This window comes from Pipistrellus kuhlii, unplaced genomic scaffold (assembly GCF_014108245.1).
Source record: "Pipistrellus kuhlii isolate mPipKuh1 unplaced genomic scaffold, mPipKuh1.p scaffold_m20_p_17, whole genome shotgun sequence".
Lineage (NCBI taxonomy): Eukaryota > Metazoa > Chordata > Mammalia > Chiroptera > Vespertilionidae > Pipistrellus > Pipistrellus kuhlii.
Window position 1 is genome coordinate 18,063,005 of NW_023425482.1, and position 25,916 is coordinate 18,088,920.

The 25,916-nt window shown below is 56.9% G+C and overlaps 1 protein-coding gene across 5 annotated transcripts in view; it reads right to left on the reverse strand.

Annotated features, from left to right (window-relative positions):
- Window positions 1-25,916, reverse strand: part of ZFHX3 (zinc finger homeobox 3) — a 242,768-nt gene that overhangs the window by 72,175 nt on the left and 144,677 nt on the right. For all 5 annotated transcript variants that reach the window (XR_006741860.1, XR_004988450.2, XM_045582732.1 and 2 more), the window contains exon 4: window positions 18,755-18,986. Coding sequence is in view for 3 of the 5 variants with exons in the window: in XM_045582732.1 (XP_045438688.1) it covers window positions 18,755-18,986 (232 nt within the window). In the remaining 2 variants the exon portion in view is untranslated. The remainder of the gene's footprint in view (window positions 1-18,754; window positions 18,987-25,916) is intronic.

A 25,916-nucleotide genomic window follows, 5' to 3' on the forward strand; every position in this document is an offset into this window, starting at 1 on the left:
AAACTGCCCAAGCTCACTCTCCCCCCTTTCCTGCCGTCCTTTAACAAACATCAACACCTGTCCCACTCCACCTCCTCCACTGTGCACAGCCGCTGAGCCACCTGGAGCGGCCGCCCTGTGATGCCCTCACCGGCAGGCAGAGGTGGCCGAACCCTCAACCGCCCTTCCCTCCCCGATCGTGGCCCAAGCGTGGCTGTCCCCCCCGACGCCTCTCAAGAATGACCCAACAACAAAACGCTGGCATTTCCGCATGAGAGCACCACGCTGGCTTCACAGCCCTCAGGGTTCCCCGAGTTACAGGCAGCAAGCACTCTGGCCACTTTGTTCACCTCCTCTCTTCCCTGGTCATCACCAACCTGTCCGGCTCTGCCTTCCTCCGGCACTTCCTCCCCTTCCCCATTCAGACGAGTGGTCCTCAGCACACACCGGGTCCTCTGTGCTGGGCCCAGGCCTCTCCTCTGGGAGCGCCGTCCGTCACAGGCACGGCCCCCGTCCTCCCAGCCACAGCTCTGTGTGAGGACTGCCAGCCCCGGCGGAGGGCGCAGACCTTTCCTCCGAGCACGTGGTGAACCCTGGCATCAGTCACAGTGCAACGTGAGCCGAACCCCCAGGACGGGGACAGACGACAGCTCAGCGGCAGACACCCTCCACGGAAGCCCCAGAGGCCCCCCTGCAAACCAAGTCCAGGCCTGGACGCCACCCAGACAATTCTACCTGGAAAAGGGACACCTCCGAGAGGCAGAGGAGAACAGAGAGTGACAGTGAAAGCCCACCTGGCTTCACAGTGTCACCCAGGAACAGACACCGCTGCACCCTGTGCCCTCCCCTCCCTGAGACAACGGGGCGGCCAATGGGACGCTGTGACTGACGCAGGCCCTTTGGGACTCCTCCCACACAGTCACCCCACACCCGGGACCCTCCGCCCGCCGCCCGGGCCCACCACCACGTCCCCGGGCTCCGCAGACGCCTGGCACTGAGGCTTCGTCAAATACACATCCCGAAGCACAAAGGCACCTGTACCAGCACGGCCGCCTCGGTCGTGGCAGCTCCAGGGGCTGTGTTCCACGCACCTGCCTGTAGCTGGCGGTGTTCCCTCCACGGCCCGAGGGCATGAGAAGTCCCCCTGCGCCACTCAGGTACTTCGCGCGTAAGGTCTCGGCAAGAGGTGGCCATGTCCAGCTGAAACCGGTTTGGCTCAGTGGATAGAGCGTCGGCCTGCGGACTGAAAGGTCCCAGGTTCGATTCCAGTCAAGGGCATGTACCTTGGTTGTGGGCACATCCCCAGTTGGGGGGGGGGGGTGCAAGAGGCAGCTGATCGATGTTCCTCTCTCATCGATGCTTCTAGCTTTCTATCCCTCTCTTTCTCTCTATAAAAACTCAATAAAAATAAAAAATAAAAATAAAAAAAAGACATGCACAGAACTCAGAAACCTTTCCGTCAGCTTGGGAATGAAGCACTACGTGATGCTGGCCGTCAGGCAGCTGACCTCTCACGTGGCCCCATGCTCCCCCGGGCCTCCCCGCGGGGCCACCTGTGTCACTGAGTCAGGGTGGTGTCGCACAGTAGGACTGCCACCTCCAGTCACAACCACTGGGGCACAATCGGGATCCGAGCCAACGACGACAGCCCTCCGTCGCCCACGGGCAAGCAGCTGGGAAACATGAAGATGCTGCAGTTCTGGAGACGGGTCCTGGGGCGATCCAGCGGGACTGGGGTTCCGTTTGTAAGCTGCGATGACACTGCCTGAGAAGTGGCAGGCTCCCCCAGACCCTGGAGCTGGGAACGGAGACAGGATGAGTGTGGTCCGAGCAGGGCCCAGGTGAGGCAGACGTGGCCTGTCCACTGGGCTGCCTCAGAGCCCAGCCTGTTCCCTCCTGCCCTCCCGCGAGTGACGGCCAGCTGGGTAACCTTCCCCAGCTATTTAATTGGAAGCTGGGATGTGAGCATTAGAACCTTCGAGAGTTTTACCTTCTTGAAACGGACCTGGGACCTTAAGGAGTCCCACCACGAGGTCTCCGGGGGGACTGCCAGGGGAGCGGGCAGAGCTGTGACCAAATGACAAGACGGGACTAGGCAGGCTGGCAGGGGAAGGGCGTCTGTGGCCTACGAGGGCCCACCCCGTAAGCCGGGTGAGTCCTCACTTTACAAACAAGCCCTGGGCCCTGAGTTAGGCTGTCCGAGCCTCAGCTAAGCCTCCCCTCTCGCAGGTGGCTCTGTGCTTGGCCAGACACCTGGGCCGTGACAGCCTTCCGTGAGCACCAGTGCTCGGCTTGCTCGCCAGTGACCACCGCCCCACCCAATGTGCCAGCGCAAGGGCCGGAGGCGAGACCCGGCCGGCGGAGCAGGGGACAGGAAACAGGAAGAAGGGCGGGCGTTTGGCTGCTGAGATGCAGGGGCCCCCTATGACCCATCACTGGCCAGGGTGGCAGGTCACGCTGTGGTCAGGGCATCTCAACCCGGAACAGTGAGTGTTCGCACCATCAGGGCTGGCTCTCCCCAGCCCCACCTCTGACCGCGGCCCCGGGATCTGCCGATGTCGCCGGCCCTTGGGGAAGCCACGTGTCTCGAGGGCCGAGGACACGGTTCTGCCACTGGGATGAGTTTGGAGCGTGAACTCTGGCCTCGAGAGCAGAGGAAACGCCACCTTGAAGATGCCGCACAACCCAGACAGCCACACGTGGGAGAGGAAGAGCCTGGCTCCTCTCACACCACAGGAAGCTGCAGACCAAAAAGATAGCGTGATGCTTCCGGCCGTGAGGTGCCCAAAGTGGAGGGAGAAACGAAGGAACAAAGAGATCACTGTGGACGGATAAAATGAGAATCTGGCAGGTATCTAGCCTCACACATGATCCAAAAAGGAAGGGACTAACGTTTTTCCCAGGGCAAATGTCCTGGAGGCCAAGGCACAGGTGTTTGGGAGAGAGAGAGGGGATGCCCAGCCAGTGTGGCTCCGTGGTTGAGAGTCAACCTATGAACCAAAAGATTACAGTTTGATTCCTGGTCAGGGCACATGCCTGGGTTGCGGGTTCCATCCCCAATAGGGGGCGTGCAGGAGGTGGCTGATCAATGAATCTCTCATTCACTATTGATGTCTCCATCTCTCTCCTTCTCCCTCTCCCTCCCTCTCTTACTTAACTGTCGTGAGAATCAATGAAACAGATCTTCAAAATGTGCACAAGTGTCCCCTTTTACAGATAAAAGAACTGACACCTTAGAGGTGTGCAGTTGGGGACGCCTGAATCAAATATGCCAACAATTTTTGTAAACATGTATTTTTTTCCGGAGTGAGGAATCATTTCATCCATCAAATGACCTGAGAAGCTGGGGTGGGGGTGGGGGGAAATCTCTGGATTATGTAACATGACCAAAGTCAGCCAGCTCGGAATTCTGGGACCCAACCTCCCATGTGACTTTGGAAAGCCCTTGCAACCAGGTCTGCCGGGAAGTCCCCGATGTGTTTCCCGGTTCAGGCTGAGGGTCCAGCGTCTCGTCCCACTCTCCCAGCAGGAGCCGGTCCCCTCGACGCCCTCAGCCCCAGCCCAGGTGCCCCAGAAACCTCCGTCATCTGTGCGGGGCCGAGAGAAGCAGCCCTGCATTCCACTCCTCAGAGCGAAGGCCACGGGAGCAGACTGTGAGCACCAGGGTGGGGGGGGGGTCGCACTCAGTTAGAAAAGCAAGCCCTTGTCCAGCCGGCGGGGAAGGCCGGGACGGCATCACCGGGTGGCAGAGCCCGGGCCACGGGCCCTTGAGGGCCACTCGGTGGCACCCCGAGGCGGCGGGCACTCTGTCCTCCGGGTGTCCCCTTCCACCCAGAGGGCACACACCCCGTTCCGGGGACCAGACATGCCCTCGTCCTGAGGCCACAAGGAGCAGGCCGGAGCCCCGGGACCCGTGCCCTCCGGCCAGTGCAGTCCAGCTCCTCCACTGACTGGTGCCCCAGTCCCCACCTGCGATCTCGTGTATTTTCGTTGAGTCATCTGTCTCTGCTCATGCAGTCATTTCCTGTCAAGTTTCTGGCCACCGTGAGCGGTAGGGAACCTGGGGAGAGGTGAGCTTTGGCGGAAACGAAGGAGAAGTGGCACCTTCTTCTCAAGGTGAAACAGCGGGGCCCGATTGGCACGTCTGCTACAGCACGGATGGGATGCTCAGCTCGCGTGCGTGACCGGCCGCTGAGGTAGAACTGGCTCATCATCTGCTGTTTTCTCACAGTCCCCAAGCCCCCCGATGGCGCCCAGGCAGGACTTCCCGAGCTCCTGGTGGACACGCCGGCCTACTCAGTGGCTTTTCTGGACCATGCTCGTCAACCCTCAGAAAGGGGGTGGTGTGTAGAGGGGCAGGAAGGGGCAGCAGCTGGGGCGGGGGCGCAGGAGAGTAAGTGTGGGGACGGGCCCCAGAGCCCGCCGAGGGGCCCAAGGAGCACAGCACTGTGGGCAGACCCGGGCCCGGGGCCCCAGCTACACGGGAGCTAAGACAAGGCCCCGCCCTGCAGAGGCACAAGTCTAGGAAGGCACACTACGCAGAATTAAACACCCAATCTTTTTGGGACGATCTGAGATAAACAAACAGCACACAACCATGTGTAAGGAAGGCTGTGGTGCGCAGTAAGCATCGTATCATTTGGAAAAGGGGGGTGAGGGAGGAAAGTGTGGGTTCAACGGTAACGTTGTTTTCATGCTCCTTCCTTACCCACCCCGCTCCTGGCCTTGCTCTCTCCACTGAGGGAGGGGCCCCAGCCTGATGCCTCACCATCACCTTAGCCGCCTGCCTGAAACAGGGCGAGGTCAGCGATGTGCCACAGGCCAGCATCTCACGGCTCCCTGTTCCCAAGAGGAAGGTCCAGGCTCCCCTCCCCATGGAGAACGAGTTTCTTCTGCTCTCCCTCGGACCTCACGTCTGTCTCCCACCTGCTCACCCTCCGTGCTCTGCGCCTTTTACACATGAGCGCATCGGCCCAGGGTCTCCCGCCGGCCAGCCGTCTCCTTAGGAATCCTCTCCAGCCAGACAGCAGCTCCCCAGGGCACAGAGCGGTCCCGCCTCCGGGCACAATGGACCTCTGTGCGCCTAAGGAGGCAGGAGATAGACCCCATTGTACGTGCGGCCTTGAAGATGAAAGGAGGAATAATTACCTCCAGAAAGGAAGAAAGGTAAGCATGGGGCTTGGCAGAAACTCTAAGAATGGACAGGAGAGAAGGCTGACAATGATTTGACGCAAGAAGAAGAAAAATCAGAAGACTGCATTTCCACCAAAGCCGGTCGGAGAAAAGAGCGGGAGATGAAGACGAGGCGGTACCTTCTGAGCCAGCCCGGGACAAAGATCGGCCTTCTCATCTGTGCCCTCGGAGATGGGGGGCCAGATGGGAAGGAAGGGAACAAGGACCCAGACTTTGTACTGGCTTCAGCGGAGAAAAATGAAAAGCTAATCAAATGCTCTTACATTAAAAAAAAAATAAAAAATAAAAATACTGCCAGTCTGGCGGGAACTAAAAATACAGAACAGCAAGCAGCACTCGGAACCCTCACCTTTCCCCCGTGCCCAGCGCCCCACACAAGCCCATCCACACAGACACCACCCCCTCCGGGCCAGTGTCTTCACACAGAGCGCACCCATGGCAACCAGAGGTGTTCCTGGTCCTTAACTAAGGAACCAGGGATGGATTCAGACTCATCACGTCCCAGCGTCCACATCCCTAAGCCCCCGCTCTCAGGCTCTGGCCAAGCTAATGCTTCTTCTCCCTTCTTATTCTGTCATCACTTCCTTCTTTGGCTATTTCCAAAGTTCACCATTCCTCACTCATTTCCACTATCAGTGGCCAAGGGCATTTTGAAAATTCTCTCCATTCTTTCAGTATTCTGGTCTGAATTACCTAACCATCTAGAAGCTGGTAAACCATATATAAGCTTGAAAACTCACCTTCAGTAACCGTTATTACCCCTTTTGCTAAATAGCTCTACCTACTGATTTTATTAGCATATATTTTCCCAAATAATCCCATTTAAAAATCAATTCCTTATTAAACAGACACCATGTTATCTCTCCACTAGATACTCATTAATTACAAAGTGGAAAATAATAACTTTGCAATAGATAACATACTAGTCATCATGATTACTAACTAACTCATCACATAAGTAATCACTGTCATCATAACTAAGTGATCAGAGTTTGACATTATCAATAAACAGACAAATAAATATCATGTCCCTCCTGATACAATGCATAAGAAGAACATGTATAATTTCTATCAAAATGCATTGTCTGGCTCTTATTATAAGGAAACCTCTGACAACCCCATATTGAAGGACACTAACCAACCTGTACTCATCAAATACTAGTATGTTGACACTGTAGACACAGAAAACACTGGGGAATTGTTCTAGCTTAAAGGACTTAAAGAGATGAATACAACTTATGACCTGCAGTTTTCTTTTCATATAAGTGTTATTATGGGGAAAATTTAAATAAGATCTACAGATTGCCTAGTAGATTTGTGTCAATGTTAATTTTCTGGTTTTGATAATTTTTCTGTGGCCATGAAAGATATTGCCCTTGTTCTTAGGAAGGACATGTTAGCCAATTTAGAGATCAAATGGCACCATGTCTGATGTTTACTAGGAAATGATTCAGGAAACAAAAAACAATGTAAATATGTGTGTGTGTGTGTGTGTGTGTGTGTGTATTCTACATATACATGTATAGAGAGTGAAAGCGTGTGTGTGTGTGTGTGTGTGTGTGTCTGTGAGAGGGGGGGGATTGATAAAACAAATGTGTTAAAAGGTTAACATTTCCGGAATCTGGCTAAAGAATTCTTTTAACTTTACTTTTCTGTAAGTCTGAAATTACACTGAAACTAGTAGCCTTGAGCATGAATCTGTGGGCCAGTAGACCTCTGCTGGGCCTGGACACTCCACGCCCACTGCCCAGAGGCTCTCTGTGGCCCAGAGGCCCATCTGAGGCCAGGCGCAGAACACTCACACTGCCCACTCTTAGTGGCCACCCCCCATTCTGCCCCCCAGGACTGGGGGACTCCCGTGGGGCTGAGAGGACTGGGCGCTGCCATCCTGTGGCTAATGGGTGCCACCCTTTTTGTGACGGCGTGATGGTTAATTTGCATATTACCCTTTTATTAGATAGGATTAAAAATTTTCAAAGAAGTATACATAAAATACAGTAAGATTCTAACATCTGTAGTCCAATTACCTGTTTTCTATTAAGTATATGCAATTATACATATTACTGCATAAATATTTTAGATTGTATGCACATTTCATTTGCTTATTTACTATTTTCAAGCTGCTAATGAAAATGTTAAATAGAAACAGAACTCTCACCAGCCCTTGCAGTTCCCCTCAACACGAATAGCCCAGAAATCAATATATTGTTTCTATTTATTAGTCTTTCTTTTAGTCGGGGCCCAATGTGTAAAAATTTCTCTTTAGGTGCTGAATTTGATTAGGACATTATAGGAAGGACAAGAGCTTTTAGGTATTTGTTTTTAATACATCTATGATGTTCACACTTGCATCCGTGATCACTGGATGCTTATAGCTTCCCCCCTCGTTACTCAGTTTATTTTCTCCATCAAGCATATGTCATAGATGAGGTAGCGATCACCAAGTTCTCTACTCGTTACACGTAACGTTTGCCCTTTGTTTCCTGATCAGAAAACCATCCCAGGGACCGAGAGCTTTGCGGTGCACAGGGCTGCCCACACTGCTTGCAGGGGACAGGTCATTACCCAAAAGCAGCTGGCGGGAGCCTCCACAATGCAGATTCTGCTCGATCCAAGGGACAGCTTCTCAATCTTTCCATAAAAACAGTGGACATCATACTACGAAGCCCTCATAGCCCAAACTTCAAGCCCGCCACCCATCTCACCACCTGACAGTGCTTTAATCCCACTGCCTTAACTACAAACGGCTAACGGGCACAAGTCACATTCCCAGCCTTCCTGAGGACAGAAGAGGGAGCAGGAGATGCCAGATCCTGCCCGGCCTGCAGCTGGGATGCCAGTCGGCTTCACAGGGCCTCATGGCCATGGTGGAGGGGAGGCCGGCGGCGCTGGGGGACGCCGCCCACACCCAGGTGCTGGGGACACCTGAGCTCACTCTGAGACCCGCTGCTCTCACTGCCCTGGAAGGAGAATGAGCCAAAAACCTAATCATCTCGGATCCTATCTACTGATTCACCATAAATCACAGGACAGTGTTTCTATTAAAAACAAAAACAAAAACAAAGACTATTTTCATCCCAACTTGGCTGTTTCATACAACACATGCATCCAACCTTAGTGGTTTGGGTCCACAACAAGTCTTCAGCATATCGAGGTCCAACCCCGCCATCGTTACGATCAAGGGTCAGAGAATCTAACGGATGCCAGTTCTGTTCTCGGTGAACTAGATGTTTTTTGGCTGGAAACGGCTTGGGGATGCAGGCCTCTCGAGAACCGTGGCAGGACGTGCCGGCAGTGGGGGCCGCCTCTCTCCCTAAGGGAGGCCCGGAGCCCCCACGACACGCGGGCGCTGCTGGACAGGAAGTGTGGGGGTGCTGGCCACGTCTCCGTGCCGCCCTGGTCAGCCTGCTGTCCCCGGCCCGCCAGCCACTTCCTGCCACGTGGTGCCGCCTGGAGGGAGTTCTACTAACCAAAGGCTTGGGGTTTGTGAATTTTTATTACCTCCTCTTCGCTCCCTTCTGTTCTACGAGGGCACGACAGGGAAAAAAAAAAAAAAAAAAAAAAAAAAAAAAAAAAAAAAAGTTATGATAAACTTTAATAAAAACAAAATTAAAATGATTAAACCTTTCATATCCTTTAGAGATAATCTCTCGTCTGCTGGCTGGTCTATCTGGAAGGAAACAAATGCAAACCACAGCCTGCTGCCGCTCTCCCATTTTCCTCCCCTAAGGAAACAAACAGAAGAGACTGCCTGTGGCCAGATTTCTAAAACAAATTAAATCTGTCCTCACACACACGGCAGCCAGGTGTGGCTGAAACATTCCTTCCAAATACCCGTGATATATACCAACATCGTTCCCTCGGGGGGTGTGTGTGTGTGTGTCTTTCAACACAAGCCTTTCAGTCCCGAGAGGACAAGGACCCTGAAGGGGGAGGGGAGTGGTGTCAAAATAGATCCTTGAAAAAGAATCACTATTTCCCAATTAGCTGTGCAATGCTGCCTTGCAGGAGGGACCAGGAGGCCTGTGCCTGCAAACCACACACACACACACACACACACACACACAGCCCTCATTCCTCATGCCAGGGAGACCGCGTGGCACACAGCTCCTTGGTCTTAAGTGTTTGGAGCGAGTCTTCGGATGTGCCCAGGGCCTGGGCACGGGTCCTCAGAGAATAAATGGCTGCAGAGCTCCACCGGGCCTGTCTGCTGAAAGCTGGCTAGACACGCAACTCAGAGCTGGGTCCCAAGGCCTCCCCAGTGGGACGATGGCCTTGGACACGCAGCCGGGGGGGCATCCGGGGAACAAAGGCGTCGGGGCTCGGGGCTCTTGGGGATCACAACGAAGCAGTCCCTGTCCCGGAACCGCACTGCCATCTTGCAGATGTCCCGTGGCGTGTGGGTGCCCCTCGAAGGCGCAGGGCCGGGGGCGGAGAGGGGTCTGACTTGGGTTTCGTCGTCCTAGCACATACCCCAACCAGAGCCAGCTCCTCATCCCTGAGTTTGGGGTTTGCACTGGGGTACAGACATGTCATCCTCAAGTCAAAAGGACAGAAGTCTCTCCTGTGCTTCACATGTGGGTGAGGAGCACCAGGGAAAGATTCGGGTTGTTTGTTTGGGGGGAGGGAGGGGGTGGAAGCGGAGGGGTCCCAGGCTGTGTGGACCCCAGGGACCTCCTGCAACCAGGGCCCTTCGGGAGGGAGCAGCGCCAGCGGCAGGCACCACAGAACTCTCCCCCGGCCAGTCAGCAAGGTGTCCGTGCTCCGCTCTGGAGCGCATTCACCCCGAACAGAGAACGAAACAAAACAAAACGGGGGGGGGGGGGGGGGGGGCTCTCGATCCCCACCCGCAAGCCCAGTGAGTTTCGCTCTGCTTCTTCACCGGCCAAGACCCTCACCAAGTCCAGCAGGGACTGCACCTGAGCCCGCGGCCACGGCTCCTCCGTCTCCCCCGCCCGCCTCCCTTCTCCTCTGTGTCCTCCAGCACACCCGGCCTCCTTCACAGAACAAGAAACAGGACGCTGTCAGACGTGCAGGCGATGGGCGGGAATGTGTGCCCCCAATTCCCGTACGGAAGTTCTGCCACCCAACACCTCCGATGCCGCTGGATCTGGAGGCGGGGCCTTTGGGGCTGCGGTGAATGGAAATGAGGCCCTGACTCACCCTGACTGGTGTCCCCACAAGCGGAGGAGAGGGCGAGGTGCACACAGAGAGAATGCCGCCTGGGAACCAGCGAGGGCAGCCCGGTGAGCCCTGGAGAGCAGCGCCAGGAGGAACCCGGCCCCCGGACGGTGAGAGGATAAATCCCGTGGCTCCAGCCGCCGGCTGGGGTCTGGGGGTCTTGTCACGGCCGCCCCTGCCAATGCAGGCGGTCCCCGAGGAGAAGGAATCTGTCCCAGGCGCAGAACTTAAAACCAGTGGGGATGGTGTGAGAAAACAATAATTTTGGAAGAAATTTCGAGTTAACGCGACAGGCGTGTTCCAAGAAAAATCACTTACTGTCCGATTTTTAGTGTTCTAATTAAAGCAGAGGTCAGGATCTTTTAAAAGCAATAAAGAGCTCCTTTTATTAGCATATACACAAAAGGCCTCAAGATGGTCTTGAGGTCTAAAACTATAAAAAGCCCTTTAGCATCCACTCCATAAGAAATAGCTTCTCAGGGTCCTCTCCAACGCCCTCACAGCCACTCAGGGGAGAGGCGTGGGTGGCAAAGCCCACATCAGCCCACCCGAGAAAAGGAAGGAGAGGGACGGGAGGGCAGCCGGACAGCCCCTGGCACAGGCTGGCAGGGAGCAGGCGGCCCGCCGAGGCCCCTCTGCAGAGCTCGGCCCTCGCCCGGCGGGGCGGGCTGCAACCCCGGGCCCCGAGAGGACCAGGTTTGTCCGGTGGAAGGATCTGGCTCTTCTATAAACCTGCACTGCCCACCGGGGCAGCCACAAGCCACACGTCCCTCTGAACTCCCTGAAATTTGGCTCGTGTGACAAAACTTCCCTGCTGCTCTCGGGCCCCGGGAAAAGCATGCGGGACTGAAGTGTCGTAACTGGGTCACAGTCTGAAGGGGGTTCCTTCCGTTCTGCGAGGCTGGGCAGCAGCCTTTGAGCTATTTCGGTAGCAAAGAGATCCATGTTCTAGTCCCTTTCCTGCCCCCCGTAAAGGTCAGGAGCAGGCTCAGTGTAGGATGCCGGCAGCCTGAGAAGTGGGCGCTGTGCACAGTCGGAAAGTCATTGTTTCTCTTAAGAGACGCATCTGGGCAGCCAAGGAGGAGCTAGGATGGCGGGAGGGGGGGCGGGAGGGAGCCTGCACACAGGCCTAGGACAGCAGGGATGGCCACTGTGTCCCGCTACCGTTGTCATAACCACAGGCCCCTCCCCTTGGGGGAAATCCAGGCACAGACCCCCAACTCCAGCCCAGAAAACACGCCCACTCACTGGCTCGCAGTCCACATGCACCTGAGAGCCCAGTTTCAGACCTTCGGGTCCCCTGGGGACTGGCATGATGATGTCACTGAACAACAGCACTTGGTGGGACATGACACTGTCTCCTCTGAGGACCCCCGTGTTCCTGGGCCCTTTGGCATGCTCCTATCCTTAATTAGGGGACCCCCAAGGCTCCCCATTCCCCCCCCCACACACACACACACCCCACTCGGTCTCTCTGATTCCTGTAACCGCCAGCAAGTGCCTTTCTTTTCTTTTTTGTTGTGCCCCCTGGTGTCACCCTCCCTGGCAGGGAGTGGGCGGTGCTGGGTGGCCGAGGGCACCCAGTAGGAGCTGCCCGAGGGCCAGTGTGAGGGATCATCGAAAGCCTCCACCACGATAAAAGCTAACTGGCCCGGCAATGTATGCCATATCCACGCCCAACATACAGGGCGGCCTGTGCTCCAGTTCCACCCACTGAAATGAAATGGAAAACCCGGGCACTAGCTCTGATCGTCCCATCGCAATAAACCAGCTGCTGAATGGCGGGACGAGACACAAAAGGTGGTGGCGAGTGAGAACCACTGGGCCCGGAGCTGCTGTGGCCACGCTCGGACCATTTATCTCCGGAAGGCGCGGTCTCCGTGCTGATGCTCGTCTCCCTTAAGGAGATGAGATGCGGACACCAGTCCCATCGCCAAGTGACCAGGCCCCCTGGGGGGGCCCCTCCAGCCCAGGGGCCCGGGGCAGCAGTGGCAGGGCACCCCGCACACCGGACCATTAGCATACCCTGCAGAGAGCGGGCAGTCAAGTTCAATTGCCCTTAATCACCCAGCTCGAGAAGGCTGCTGGGTGATGGCTCTCGGGTTTCTTGCCTGGCATCGACGTCATTTCCCTGACTCTGACTTCATTACGCCCCTGACTGAGAGAGAGGCAGAGGCTTCTGCAGGTGCCTGTCCCTCACAGGCGCCCCAGGGCCCGGGCAGGCTGGGCCGTCCCTCCCCAGGCTTCTTACGTGAAGAGCCAGACCCCCGGCTCCCACACAGGCTGGCACATGGGTGGGTGGGGGTGTGGGGTGTAGGGAGTGAGAGGGGGATGGGGGGGAGAAGAGGACACACGAGCACACACTTAGAGGAAGGACTAAGACAAGGAATATGTAATCAGAAGCCATCGCAATTACAAATGCAAATGAACAGGCAATTGGCACTGACCTTTGTAGATTGTTAGAGGACTAATTAAGGCAAATCAGGAACTCTATCCAACAGGAAAACAAGGCGGTGTACACCCGGAGAACCACTCCTGTCCTCTCAGGGTGGATGCAAAACGCAGGCGAATCAGACAGCAATCAAACCGTGTGTGCCGGCACTGCCGAGCGGAAAACCGCCTCCATGAACAAAAGCAGCCACGGGCGCGCCCCTTGGTGTATCAGGCGCAGCCCGGCTGAGGTCACTGTCCACGAGGTTCCAGGCGTTTGGGCTCCGGGAGGCTCCATACACATCGTGAACAGATGCCGTCCACGGACCAGCCCCACATGCCAATGACTGACTTTGCTTAGAATGGTTATGTTAAAGCTTTAAGGAAATACTTTTTTTTTTTTTTTTAATGAAATCAACCTCTACATTATTCTGCCAATTCCCTTTTTCATTTAACAATATGCTCTCTTTCATTCGATACACAATGGTCTCCCTTCATTCTTGCATATTGTAAAGCGCCTTTCTAAAAAAAAAAAAAAAAAAAGCACACTGATGCTCACAACCCTTGGCCAAACAGCCCTTCTTCGGTGGGGAATGTATTTATTCCGGAGAGAGTCTATTTCCTTCATTCTGCCGTAAGGCCCTGAAACCCAGCCGCCCCGGTTTGTTCTGATGCGCTTTTACCCCAACTTCTCCAGTTAGAAACCCATCACCCCACGCCTTTCCCACGCCCCGCTAACAAGATGTACAGTAAAAAGGGAGGGAGAAAAAAAAAAAAAAAAAAAAAGAGCATAGCTTTGGTTTTATAAAAACAATGCTTCAGGATTACAGAACTGGCCACAACCTATTTTTATTGCTGTGAGAAAAATCACACTGAAATTGCTTATCACTGAGATATTTACAAAAAAGAAAAAAGAAAAAAAAGTAATGTAGTTCATATTTAGAAGGCAGCCTTAGGCCAATTTGGAAAAACAGAAACAAAATCAAATGAGAAAGTTAAAAACAGTACATGTTCTTATGCTTTTCAACCTTCCAAGCTAAACAGAACTCCCTGAAAGTTGGTCCAAAAAAAATGATCCATCCAGCGAGGCAGGGGACTGTTTCAGTACAAGCTGTCACCAAACGACCCCGTCACATGGCAGGCCTCCTGGCCCCAGGAATCCACTACCTCGAGCACCGAAGCTGCGTCATGAAGGGGAACCCCGTCTCCTGCTCTTTGAGCGAGCGGGCTTCTGCACACACACCCGGTCACCCTTCATTTGCCGTGAATGCCTGAGCCGGTGCCTTAACCACTGTGTCCGCGCCAAGGATTCAAGAGTCTTGTACACAGTAGGCGCTCAGTCAAGAATCACTAATTCAATCTGTGCATAGTTTTGAAATGTATGTCTACACGAAGGGAAGAGCCGTGAAGGCAAGGGTGATCGGGGAAACAGGAGGAGGCAGAGGTGAGGAGGAGGGCTGAGGACAGAAAGACAAAGGGCCTCTTGTGCTGGGGCACCGATAGAATGAAGTTACCTACACCCCCCCCCTCCCCCCCAGCCAGAAACGCCTCTGTGACAAGCTCACGGGGAAGCTGACCCTCCCCGTGACCCACCTGCCAGAGCTCCTGGTGCCGGGCAGGTAAACAGCCCAGGACCGGCCTCCTCTCCCTTTCCCTCTCCCTGTGCATGCGTGCGGGCGGGCGGCATGGAAAGACCGACTCCCAACACAGTCAAGAGACCCCTTGGTCTTGGAAAATAACAAGCAAGCCGATAATCTGAAGACTGGGATGCAAAAAAATAATAATAATGGCGGGGTGGGGAAATCTCATCTGGCTAGATTCCTCTCTGTTCTCCGAGATGTGTACTTCCAAGCCGTGTCTGAAATGAAAAGTGTGTGAGTGAGAGTGTGAGTGTGTGTGTGTGTGTGTGTGTGTGTGCGCGCGTGCGCGTCACACGAGGCAAAGACAAGGCAGTGAAGAGCCAGCCTGCCCGCTGAGGCAGGGTGAGGCTTGCCCCCAGGCAGGACCACGCAGGGGAGGCCGGCCTGGGTGCGAGCACAGTGCTGGCAGCCAAGGCTTGGCCTGGGGCGCCGGGCAGGGCGAGGTGCTGCCTGTCGGGGGCGATGTGGCCAGCGGCAGGTGCAGGTCCTGGCCACGACCGGCCGTGAAGGCCGAAAGGGGATCATCGCAATTCCTCCTCCTGCACATCTCCATGTTCGTGGCGACGGACAGGCTCGATGGTGAGCTTGCCTGTCTGGAAACCACGTTGGCTGACGTCAACAAGTAAAATGTGAGAAGCCATGTTTTTGTCATCACAGGGAAGCGCCTATCATCCGAGAGCTCGCCACGAGCCTCAGCAAGGGGAGCCCCGGTGCCTGCGGAGGGGCCGGGAGCCCGGGCACAGGGCCCTGAGCTCGGACGGGGCTCTTTCCCGGGGCTTCTGGGTAACCTGCCCGGAATGTGGACAGCAGGGAAGGAGGGAGAAAGCGCCCGCTCATTAACTGAGCGGCGGAACACCAGAACGAACTCTCCGGACAGCACGACCTACAGCACACATGCGGCCAGAGGCCGGGCAGGCAGGGCTGGCGGGGCGCTCCCCCCCCCCCCCTCGCTGCGGGAGCGGCTTTTCTGGCTGGAGGTGGCGGTTCTCGCTTTTCCGTTGGAGAGGAGAAAACGGGATGTTTTATGAAGTCTGTGGGGAAAACCTGAAGTTGACGACCTACCACTTAATGCCATGTCACAGCATCCTTTTTCTTCAAGACATTCTTTGTAAGATTTTGATTTCTTTAGAGAGAGAGGAAGGGAGAGAGAGAGAGAAACATCGACATGAGAGCAAAACGCTGATCGGCTGCCTCCCGCACGCCCCTGGGGGATGAGCCTGCAACCTGGGCGGGCATGTGCCCCGGCCAGGAATCAAATCGGCAAACCTTCAGGGCACTGAATGACGGACGCGCAGCCCACCGAGCCACACCGGCCAGGGCATGGAAGACGTTTTGAAGAGCCAATCCCGTGGGAGGAGGGGTGGAGAGGAGATGTTTTAAGATGAGTTTTCTTAACGGAGTTTCCAAAACAGCACCGAGTTACTGCTAATGCCAACAGGAACATCACCTGATCGTCTGACTCTTTGTCACTGGTGAGGAGGATGAATTTAGCCGGGGTGGGGGCGGGGTCAGGGGGGTGCAGGGTGGGGAGGGAGATGGGTAGAGACCAAGAGCATGTCTGCGGGCCAAAGGCAATACAAAAGGATTTGGAAACACGGAGAGGAAGTCTGCCGTCCAGACCACAGCTGCTCAGACACTTTGGGGGGACCCGGAAGGCGGCGGCGCAGGGAGGCCATGCCAGCGCCCCGCGTAAGGGGACGCGCCGTTTGTTCCAGGCCGCAGGCCCGGGTGGAAGGGCAGCTGCACGCTATTTAGGTTGGGGCACCTCATTAATAAAGAGGGAACTGGGAGCAGAGTGAAAGAAAGGACTGAGCGGGGAGGGGCCAGCTCTGAACAGAAGATTAAAACAATGACGTAGGCAGAGCTGGCAAAAAAAAAACACACAACAACAACAACACACACATTAAAAAGAAAAACCTCAGCCCGGAAATAAAGAGGAGGCAGAAGGAGACTCCTAGGAAGTGACTGGGCAGAGGAATAACGGGGAGTGGCGGGGGCAGAGAGGGGCCAGATGCCCCAGTGGCGACTGGGGACCCCACAGCCGGATGGTACGATGGTCTCGGTCTTTGGGCACAGACGTGTCCTCGGGTCCCGGGCCCCGTCCCTTGCTCCAGAGAGCACTGCCCCGCACACACGGAGCGATGGGGCAGACAGGAAGCGAAGGAGACCCCATGGGTTAAGGCGGCAGGACTTGAACCAGAGCAGGAATTTGAAAGACACGTGTGGGAGGAGACAGCCTCGCAGGGACCTGGCGATGACAGGATTATCCTGGGGCCCAACAGCACCTTCCTGACAACGACTCACACCGACATGGGGCCACCACGACTGGAGACCAGAGCCACTCCAGTGAAGGAGGGTGGCACACCCTCAGAGGGGGGTGCAGCCCGTCACACGGGAAATCATATGGATTAGGGGGTGCAGTCAGAGCAGGGTGACGGGGGCAGGAGCGGGCGGGCAGGGGCCTGGGGGCTCTGGAGGGGTGCCTCCAGGAGGAAACGCGGCCCCCAGCACAACTGGTACCAGCAGGGCCTCCAGAGATGGGGAGCTGTCATTCTGGGAGGCTGAGCCATGAATTAATCATAGGTACCTAGAAAACCAGGGAAAACAAAAAGTTGTACAAGTAGGTAAATGAAATTATAAAACTCTACACGGCTCAGCTGTGATTAATATTTATAGAGTTAGAATAATGAAAACACTGAATATTAATAAAACCCCAAATTATTATTTAATCACACTGGAAGACAGAGGGAGGAGAGGACTGAGCGTGTAGGGGGCTGGGGAGGGGGGGAAGGAGGAGTGCTGGGGGGAGAGCGGGGAAGTGTAGTGCAGAGTGCACGCGTGTGTGTGCGCGCGGAGCATGGTGTGTGTGTGGTGTGTGTGTGTGTGTCTGCAGACGGGGCGTGTGTGAGTGGGTACAAGTGAGTGCATTTATAGAACGCCATGCTAGTGGAATCGCCATCTTCCAGTGTAGAAAGCCACGACACGCCTTAAACTTGAAAACCAATGAAAAATAGTAATAGAAGCATGTCAATCCATATGGAAATAAGTCACACAAATCCAGCTAAAACCTGGAAGCGCGTCACACGAGGCAAAGACAAGGCAGTGAAGAGCCTGGAAGCCATTCTCAGGGGAGCGGGACGAGGGAGGGTCACGGCATTTTCCATAAGGGCTGTAATTTTTGCCTTTAGACACTCTACAAGTGTGCGATTCGATAATATTAAAACTAAACCCCCCCCTCAGCCCGAGGGGCCCATGGGGCGGAGAGGGAGCTGCAGGCGGTGGAGGGAGGAGGATGGCCCCACGTTCCCTCTGGACCAGGTCGCTCAGCAGCGAGCCCCTGGGAGGAGAGTGTGGACGGACACCCTGAGCTCAGCCTGCAAGGCGGCACCGGTGAGAACCCGCAGCTGCTTACGGGGCCCTCGGCAGGGCCAGCAGAGCCAAGCCTCCTGAGGCTGGGAGCCGGGGCCCGCCTAGCCCGGGGAGGCCAGCGCCTGGGCAGCCGGAGGACGGCCAGGAGGAGCAGGAGGATGAGGAAGGAGCACACTGAGCGCTCGGAGAAGGGAGGGAGCTTCGAGACGGAGCGGGCAACAATTTCAGGGACCGCAGAGAGGCAGAGAGGGGAGAGTCGGCCAGCGGGAGCCACTGGGGGTGGGAGGGGAGACGGTAAACCCAAGGCGCAGGGGGCCCTCTCCAGGAGGACACGGACCACGGCGGCATGAGGCGCAGCTGGGGGTGACCAGTGAGGCAGGCCCTCCAGAGCCCTGCAGCTTCTCCGGGGGCGGGGGGCGGGACGCAGGACAGAGGGGGCCTTGGCTTTGCTGTTTCTCAAGAGGCAAGCGACTGTCCTGTGCTCCCAAGGTGAGAGAGAGGGACGGGAAGTCTGACAACACAGCGGAGGGGTGAGTCACAAGGGGAGGCCGGGGTGCAGGGAAGGTGACTGCGGGCGAGCTGACAGGACTGGGGGTGGTGGAAGGCTTGGCTCCGCGAAGTAACAGGCAGCACGGAGTCACGGGGCAACCGGGGTCGCTTTCAAATACAATAATAACGTTTGTAACCAGTCTTTGTTTGGATCCTACCTGGAGCTATTCCTCCCAGACCAGACCTGAGCCCACTGACCGTCCTGATATCGAACGAGACACAGCTTGGCACCTGTGCGATGCACCATGTGAAGCAATACGCCGCATCCACAGTGGCCTGTGATACCAGAATGGAAGTGGTCCTAAGCTCCTTTTGTTAGGAAAGCAACACTCCACGCGCGCTCCTTCCAGGACGCAGTGGCGGCCGGCGCGGACCGCCGCCCCCGCGACACTCCGGCCGGCGGGGCCACTCACCTGGGTCGGTGGACGGGCACCTGCGGATGGTGAAGATCTGGCCCAGGTCCTCGTCCTCCTCGGGCAGGCCCTTCTGCAGCCGCTGCAGCTTGCGCAGGCTCTCGCTGCGCTGGTGCTTCATGGAGCGCACGTGCTGGATGAGGTTGAGCTTGGCCTTGGTGGAGTAGCTGCACAGGACACAGTGGTAGTAGCAGCTCTCGCCCTCCACGCTGCTCTCGTGCTGCTGCAGGTGCTGCCGGGGCGGAGAAGACGGACAGGACACGCCCGGGTTAGCCACTCAGAGCCCATCGCCGCCCTGAGCCCGCCACCGTGTGCCCACCCCCACCCTGAGCCCACAGCCACGTGCCCACCCCCGCCCTGAGCCCACCGCCGTGTGCCCACCCCCGCCCTGAGCCCACAGCCACGTGCCCACCCCCGCCCTGAGCCCACAGCCACGTGCCCACCCCCGCCCTGAGCCCGCCGCCACGTGCCCACCCCCGCCCTGAGCCCACCGCCGTGTGCCCACCCCCACCCTGAGCCCACAGCCACGTGCCCACCCCCGCCCTGAGCCCACCGCCGTGTGCCCACCCCCACCCTGAGCCCGCCGCCGTGTGCCCACCCCCACCCTGAGCCCACCGCCGTGTGCCCACCCCCACCCTGAGCCCGCCGCCGTGTGCCCACCCCCACCCTGAGCCCACAGCCGTGTGCCCACCCCCACCCTGAGCCCACAGCCGTGTGCCCACCCCCACCCTGAGCCCACAGCCACGTGCCCACCCCCACCCTGAGCCCGCCGCCGTGTGCCCACCCCCACCCTGAGCCCACCGCCGTGTGCCCACCCCCACCCTGAGCCCACCGCCGTGTGCCCACCCCCACCCTGAGCCCGCCGCCACGTGCCCACCCCCACCCTGAGCCCACAGCCACGTGCCCACCCCCACCCTGGCTGCAGGCCGATACGATTCCTTACGTAGGGGTGTCGAACTCAATCAGAGAAGAGGCCAAAATCTAAAATCCAGCCTAAATGTGCGGGCCACATTGCAAGGCCTGGCGGGACGGATTTGGCCCGCGGGCCTTGTGTTTGACACATGTGCCTTAGAGGGTTTGTTCTGTGCCCCCCTCACCCGCCCCACAGTGCCTCCTCCAGCAGTTCCTGGGGGACAGGCAGCAAGCTGCTCGCATTCCTGTGTCTCCCCCCGTCCCCCCCCCCCACCCCCGCCCAGCGTCCCCTCCCCTGTGCTCTTCACCGGGCTGCAAATTCGAATGGATTGGACCTTTCTCCGCATATCCATGTTCCTGGCCCAGTGACGGAAGGCTCCCCTTCCTTTCTCCAACGCGGCCTGCCTGGTGGAGGTCAGGGGTCAGCAAACCGCAGCCCACAGGCCAATCCCGCCTGCTGACTGCTGTTGTAAATAAAGTTTCAAGGGAGCTCAGCCACGTACGTGACACGAATCGTCCAGGGCTGCTCTGAAAACTCCACGGCCGCATAGCTACCACAGAGACTGGAGGTCCTGCCAGCCTGAGCTGGAGCAGCCGGGCCCTGTGCAGCGAGCGTGAGTCTAAGGACGGCCCGGAAGGTCCCGGGGCCTGGACAGATCCCCGCCCCCCACCCGAGGTCAGTGACACAAGCCGAGGAAGAAGGCCGAGTGTTTGTATTGAGAACTACAGTCTATTGGGAGAACTAAAAAACAACAACAACAAAAAAGACAGAGACATACATTTCTCCCCACTCAGTTCCCTGCCAACATCTCAGGGCCACCCGGCTCCGTGCACAGATGGTCACCCTGCGCTGGGTGGTGTCTGTGGGCACAGAGCTGACCCCGGGGAGCCCATGGGCCTGCGGGAGGCGGGCCACGCAGGGGTAAGTCGAGGGTGCAGGGCAGCAGGCCTCAGAGGAGGCAGAGATTTCCCAGGCACAACATCCACAACGTTTCCAGGCCTCCTTGAGGATGAAAAAGCAACGGGCCCTTTCCGGGAGCCCTGAGGGGATGGACGTGCTGGGAGGGAGACGGGCGCGTCCCCGCTGGGTGCACCCAGGGCAGGGACACAGCTCCGAAGAGCGGGGCTGACCCACGCCAGCCGGCCGGTCTGCGGGAAGGAGGGAACCACACCCTGACTCTATGCATCCTCCTGGAGGAGGACATTCAGATGATGGAAGCGTCTAATGGGTTCACGGTACCACCTGTCCCTCTCTCCCTCCTCGCCCACAGCCCCAGAAGCCGGGTCCGAGTCGCTGCGCAGAGCACACGGCAGGTGCCTCGGAAGTCGCCTTGCTGCTCCCCCGCCTGCCCCGCGCCCGTCCCGCTCGAAGCACACACCCCGACAACGGTGTCTGGTCCGGGTGACAGTCAGACCCCGAGAAAGCAGCGCGGTCGGAATGCCGGGCACGGGGCCCACCAGCACTTCCTACCAAATGGCACGGCTCCGGGGCTCATCTGCTCCCAGAACCGGGAGACGGTGCCGGGAGCACGTTCCCACCTCCCTGGAGGAGGCAATGTGAGTACGCAAGTACGTGTAGAAAGCTCAATGTGTGTGTGTGTGTGTGCATGTGTGTGTGTGTCAGGGGACGGGGAGCAGGCCAAGGCCCTCAGGCACGTACACGGGCGCAACTAGTCCGCAGGCAGGAGCGTGAAGGGCCCTTCAGGTGCCAAGAGAGAAACCCCTTGGCACTTGCCAATGTCTCCACCAGTAGCAGCCACTCAAGTGCCATGTCCCAACCAGGAGTTCAGAGAAGGAGCGAGCTCAATGCTAACTTGTTCAAGAAACTGCAACAACTTAATGAAAAGCTACTCTTCCTGAAACAGATTTGAGCTGTCTTATTCAGGGGCTGAGTTCCGTCCTGTGAACCAGGAGGGCACAATTCCATTCCCGGTCAGGGCCACGCCCGAGGAGCAGGCTCGGACCCTAGTGTGGGGCGTGCAGGGGGGCAGCCAATCAATGACTCTCTCTCATCATTGGCGTTTCTCTCTCTCCCTCTCTCTCTCTCCTCTCTCTCTCTCTCTCTCTCTTTCCCTCTCTCTCTCTCTCTCTCTCTCTCTCATCATTGATGTTTCTCTCTCTCTCTCTCTCTCTCTCTCTCTCTCTCTCCCTCCCTCCCTCCCTCCCCCCCCCTCTGAAATCAATAAAAAGAAAAAGGAACAAAAACATTGAACGTGAGCCGCTTTATCTTTCTGTGGTTTATCTGCAGTGTGCCTCCTCGGAGACGAGGCTCCTGGCCGAGGACTGGAGGGGGGTGAGCCGCTACGGCCCGTTCTCCCGGGAGAGGGCCCGGTGGATGGACGGACGTAAGAGATGAACGTGGGACGGGGGAGCAGGCGCCAGGGACTGCGGTCCTGGTCCCCAAGAAATCACACCTGTTAAAGCCTCCACAAAAACGGCCCGAATGAGAGACAACCGGAGAAGTGACACGGGACCCAGGGCACCCGTTCCGGGGAGGCACTGCGGTGAGAGCATGACGTCTGCCACCCGAGCGAGAGCAGTAAGCCTGACCGCCAGGGCCGCGCACCTTCCCGCAAAATGGGACTTCCCCCCGGAAGGCGCTGAGGCGTAGGCGTCACGCTTTAACATGGACGCGAGGGCCCTTTCAGAGATGGCTGGCGTTTCTGGCCGCAGAGCCGGAAGGAAGGATACCGTGGCCAAAAGGAACCGGGTACGAGTCAAGGTATCGAGTGTCGTTTGTCCGGAGGCTCGCGGGCTCCTGGGGGGCCGCTCGGTTTGAATCCTGACGATGTGAATGCCGTACTGCGGGCTCTGCTTTTCAGCAGCCGGTCTGCCCTCCAGCTCCTGGCCATCGGCACTCTCTGCGCGGCCCCGGACTCTCTGTTCTGCCACCCAGAGCCACTGGGAAGGGAAATGGGCACCCCCCACCCACCCCCGCGATGGGGAAGAAGAGAAGGAAGGAGGGCAGACAGCCATGGCCTCTCCCAGGGATTCTGGTCTGGGGAGCCTTTGGGGTCCTCTCTCAGAGACCCCGCACAAAAGCCTCGTTCAAAATTCCGAGCTTGTGTTTGCACTTCAAGTTCATTCTCCAAGATACACACACACACACACACACACACACACACACACACGGAACACACTATTGCTCAGCTGCCAGGAAAACACCTGCTTTCAAAGGTGACACCCCATCCCAAACCTGCACTCAGCACCCGCGTCTCCTGCCGCTGACCTGCGTGTGACAGATGCTGTTCTCACCACAGTCTGTGTGTTCTCACTCGGGGTTTCAAAGGCTGCCCGGCCTGGTGCGAACAGGGACCCCAAGCTCGCAGCAGGGCCCTGACCTCCGTGGCCTCCTCCACACCATCTGGCCATTTCCCAGGCCACGAGGGGGTCAACGCCCTGACCCCATTGGCCAGATGCCCTCCCCGCTCCCGAGCAGCACAGGGCCCCCGTCCTCAGAATTCCACCTTTGGAAGCAGTGTAATGAGAAGCAGCAGGGAGGGGGGGGGCGCACCGGAGAGGCCCGGGAGGACTCCACTGGGCAAGCTCGTCAGCCAAGGACATGCTCTCCCCGCAGAAGCCAGGAGATGTTTTCATTTGGAGGAGGAGGGAGAATAATTTGTTCCTGACCCAGCTAATTAGAATACCCTCAGTTGGGATCACAATGTATTTAATTAAAGTCACTGTAATATGTGAGGAATCCACCACGGCCGGAGCCCCAGCGGAGCATCCGTGAAGGCAGCGCCTGCTTTCGGAGCTCCTGCTCTCCTCGCAGGGATGGGGACGCTTCTCCAGCGGGAACCCTCCGCCCCCAGTCCTCCCGCCCCCGCTCACAGAGCCCGTCCATCCTGGAGCTTTCTCCATCCCTTTTACTCCGCGTTCTCTCTGCTCACCTCTGTCAGGTTGGGTGTATAGTTAAAAAAAAAAACACAACCAAAAACACAAAGGACAACGTCAACTGTGGTTTGCGTGCTGCTTTAGAACCAAAGAAAATGGCTGCTGAACCCACTGGGCAGGGTCTGGCTTTTGGTTGATTCTATGTGTCTACACGTTAGACACTACACACACACACACACACACACACACACACACACAGAATTGTCCCAGCCCAGGTGCTGAACCTGCAGATGATGAAAACAGCAGCAGCAGCAGGGACTTGAGAGGACATTCTAAGGAACGTGAGGGGGGCAATTCTTTGGCTGGAATACTATATAATAAAGGGCTAATATGCAAATTGACCAAACAGCGGATCAACCGGTTGCTATGATGCTCACTGACCACCAGGAGGAAAATACTCAACACAGGAGCTTCCCCCGGATGGTCAGTGCGCTCCCACAGGCAGAGTGCCGCTCAGCAGGAAGTCGGGCTCGTGGCTGGCGAGCACAGTGGCAGTGGCAGGAGCCTCTCCTGCTCCCACAGCAGCGCCAGGGAGGGATGTCTGACTGACAGCTCAGGACCGCCCCTTCACTCCTTGCATTAGCTGGATATCCCTTGAGGGCTCCCAGACTTCAGCAGGAGGCAGGCGAGGCTTCAGGACACCCCCCCCCCCACACACACACACACCTCAAGTGCACAAATTTCGTGCAATGGGCCTCTAGTGTGAGTCTATACCACATGCTGGACCAGGGAAAATCACTGGCTCACTCAAAAGGAGGCATTACATTAAGGCATTAAATTCCACTTGCACAATGGAATTACTACTTGGCCATAAGAAAACAAGGAAACCTTCCCTTTGCAGCCACATGGATGGACCTGGGCAGTATTGTGTAAGTGGAAGAAGCCAGTCAGAGAAGACAGGTACACGTGGTTTCACTTGTATGTGGAACCTAATGAACAAAATAAACTAACAAATAACGTAGACACAGACTCACAGATACGGAGCTGTCGGAGGGGAGGGGACTTGGGGGGCTGGGTGAAAAGGGCGAAGGGATTAGGCCCAGGAATAAAAAATAAAAAAAATCCACGGGCACTGACAGCAGTGTGGTGTGGCCAGAGGGGAAGGAGGAAGGCAGAAGAGAGAAAGGGGGATCCACGGTGATGGAGGAGACGGGACTTGGGGTGGAGAACACGCCACACAATATACCGATGATGGGTTATAGAATATATATCTGTAGCCTTTATAATTTGATTCACTAATGTCACCCTAATAAATTCAATCACTTTTTTTTTTTTAAGTTAGAATCTGCCCACAAAGCAATCAGGAAGCAGAATCAGCTAGGCCACATGTGTCAAACACAAGGCCCGCGGGCCAAATCCGTCCCGCCAGGCCTTGCAATGTGGCCCGCACCGCGCTGTCATCACTGCACTCCGCTGCGTTTCCATCACAATGACAGTTTATGACTGTTCAGTAAACCATTCGGCCCTCGATTTAGGCTGGATTTTAGATTTTGGCCCCTTCTCTGATTGAGTTCGACACCCCTAAGCTAGTCAGTGAAGGCAGGAAGGTACAGGAGAGGGGCAGTCGGCCCACCAGAACGCACACAGTCCCCGCCCATCACCTAGGGCCTCCGTGGCCCCCCTCCCACCCCCACCCCCCACCCCCCGTCGCACTGGCTGGTGTAAAAGGTGCTGCCGAGCGCTGGGTGCTGTGAACTGCCAAGCACAGCCCTTCCCACTGAGAGAAACGCCTACACAGGGCAGCAGGCTCTGCGCTCAGAAAGCTACGGGGGGTTCGATGGCCAGTGAGGAGCAAGCACCCCGTTCGGCCCAGAAACGGAAGCAGGAGAGCGCCCAGGAGCCCCCGCTCCTCCCAGGTGCCGCCATCCTGCCCTCCTGGCAGCAGTGAGGCCTGTGACACCCAGGATGGGCGCCCGGCACTGGCAGGGACCCCGGGCCAGTCCTGCACCCCTTTCGGGCCCTGCTGGGCTCTTTATTTCTGAAAATGCTGGTCCCGTCGTGGTTTAGCTGAAGGTGCCACCCTGTGCTCCTGGCCTGGACTCATCTCGCACCTTCCCTCGGGGCCTGCAGTCGAGAACTCGGAATGGAGACACCCTTTCCATAGTGACAGGCCCCTCCAAGAACGAGCCTGGCACGTAAGTAAGGTCGAAAACAAAAAGGAAATGAATAATTAAAGACGGAAGAGAAGAAAAAAAAAGGCAGCCATGTTACTGTGTGGGACTCGACGCCCCATTAACATGTTACCCTCGTTCACCCTGGCCGGGGCCTGAGAGTCAGAGAGACGAGAAGAGGGCTCTTGCTAGGAAAATAATTCATCGTGAAAATCAAAAAAACGTGTTCCTGCTACTTGTTT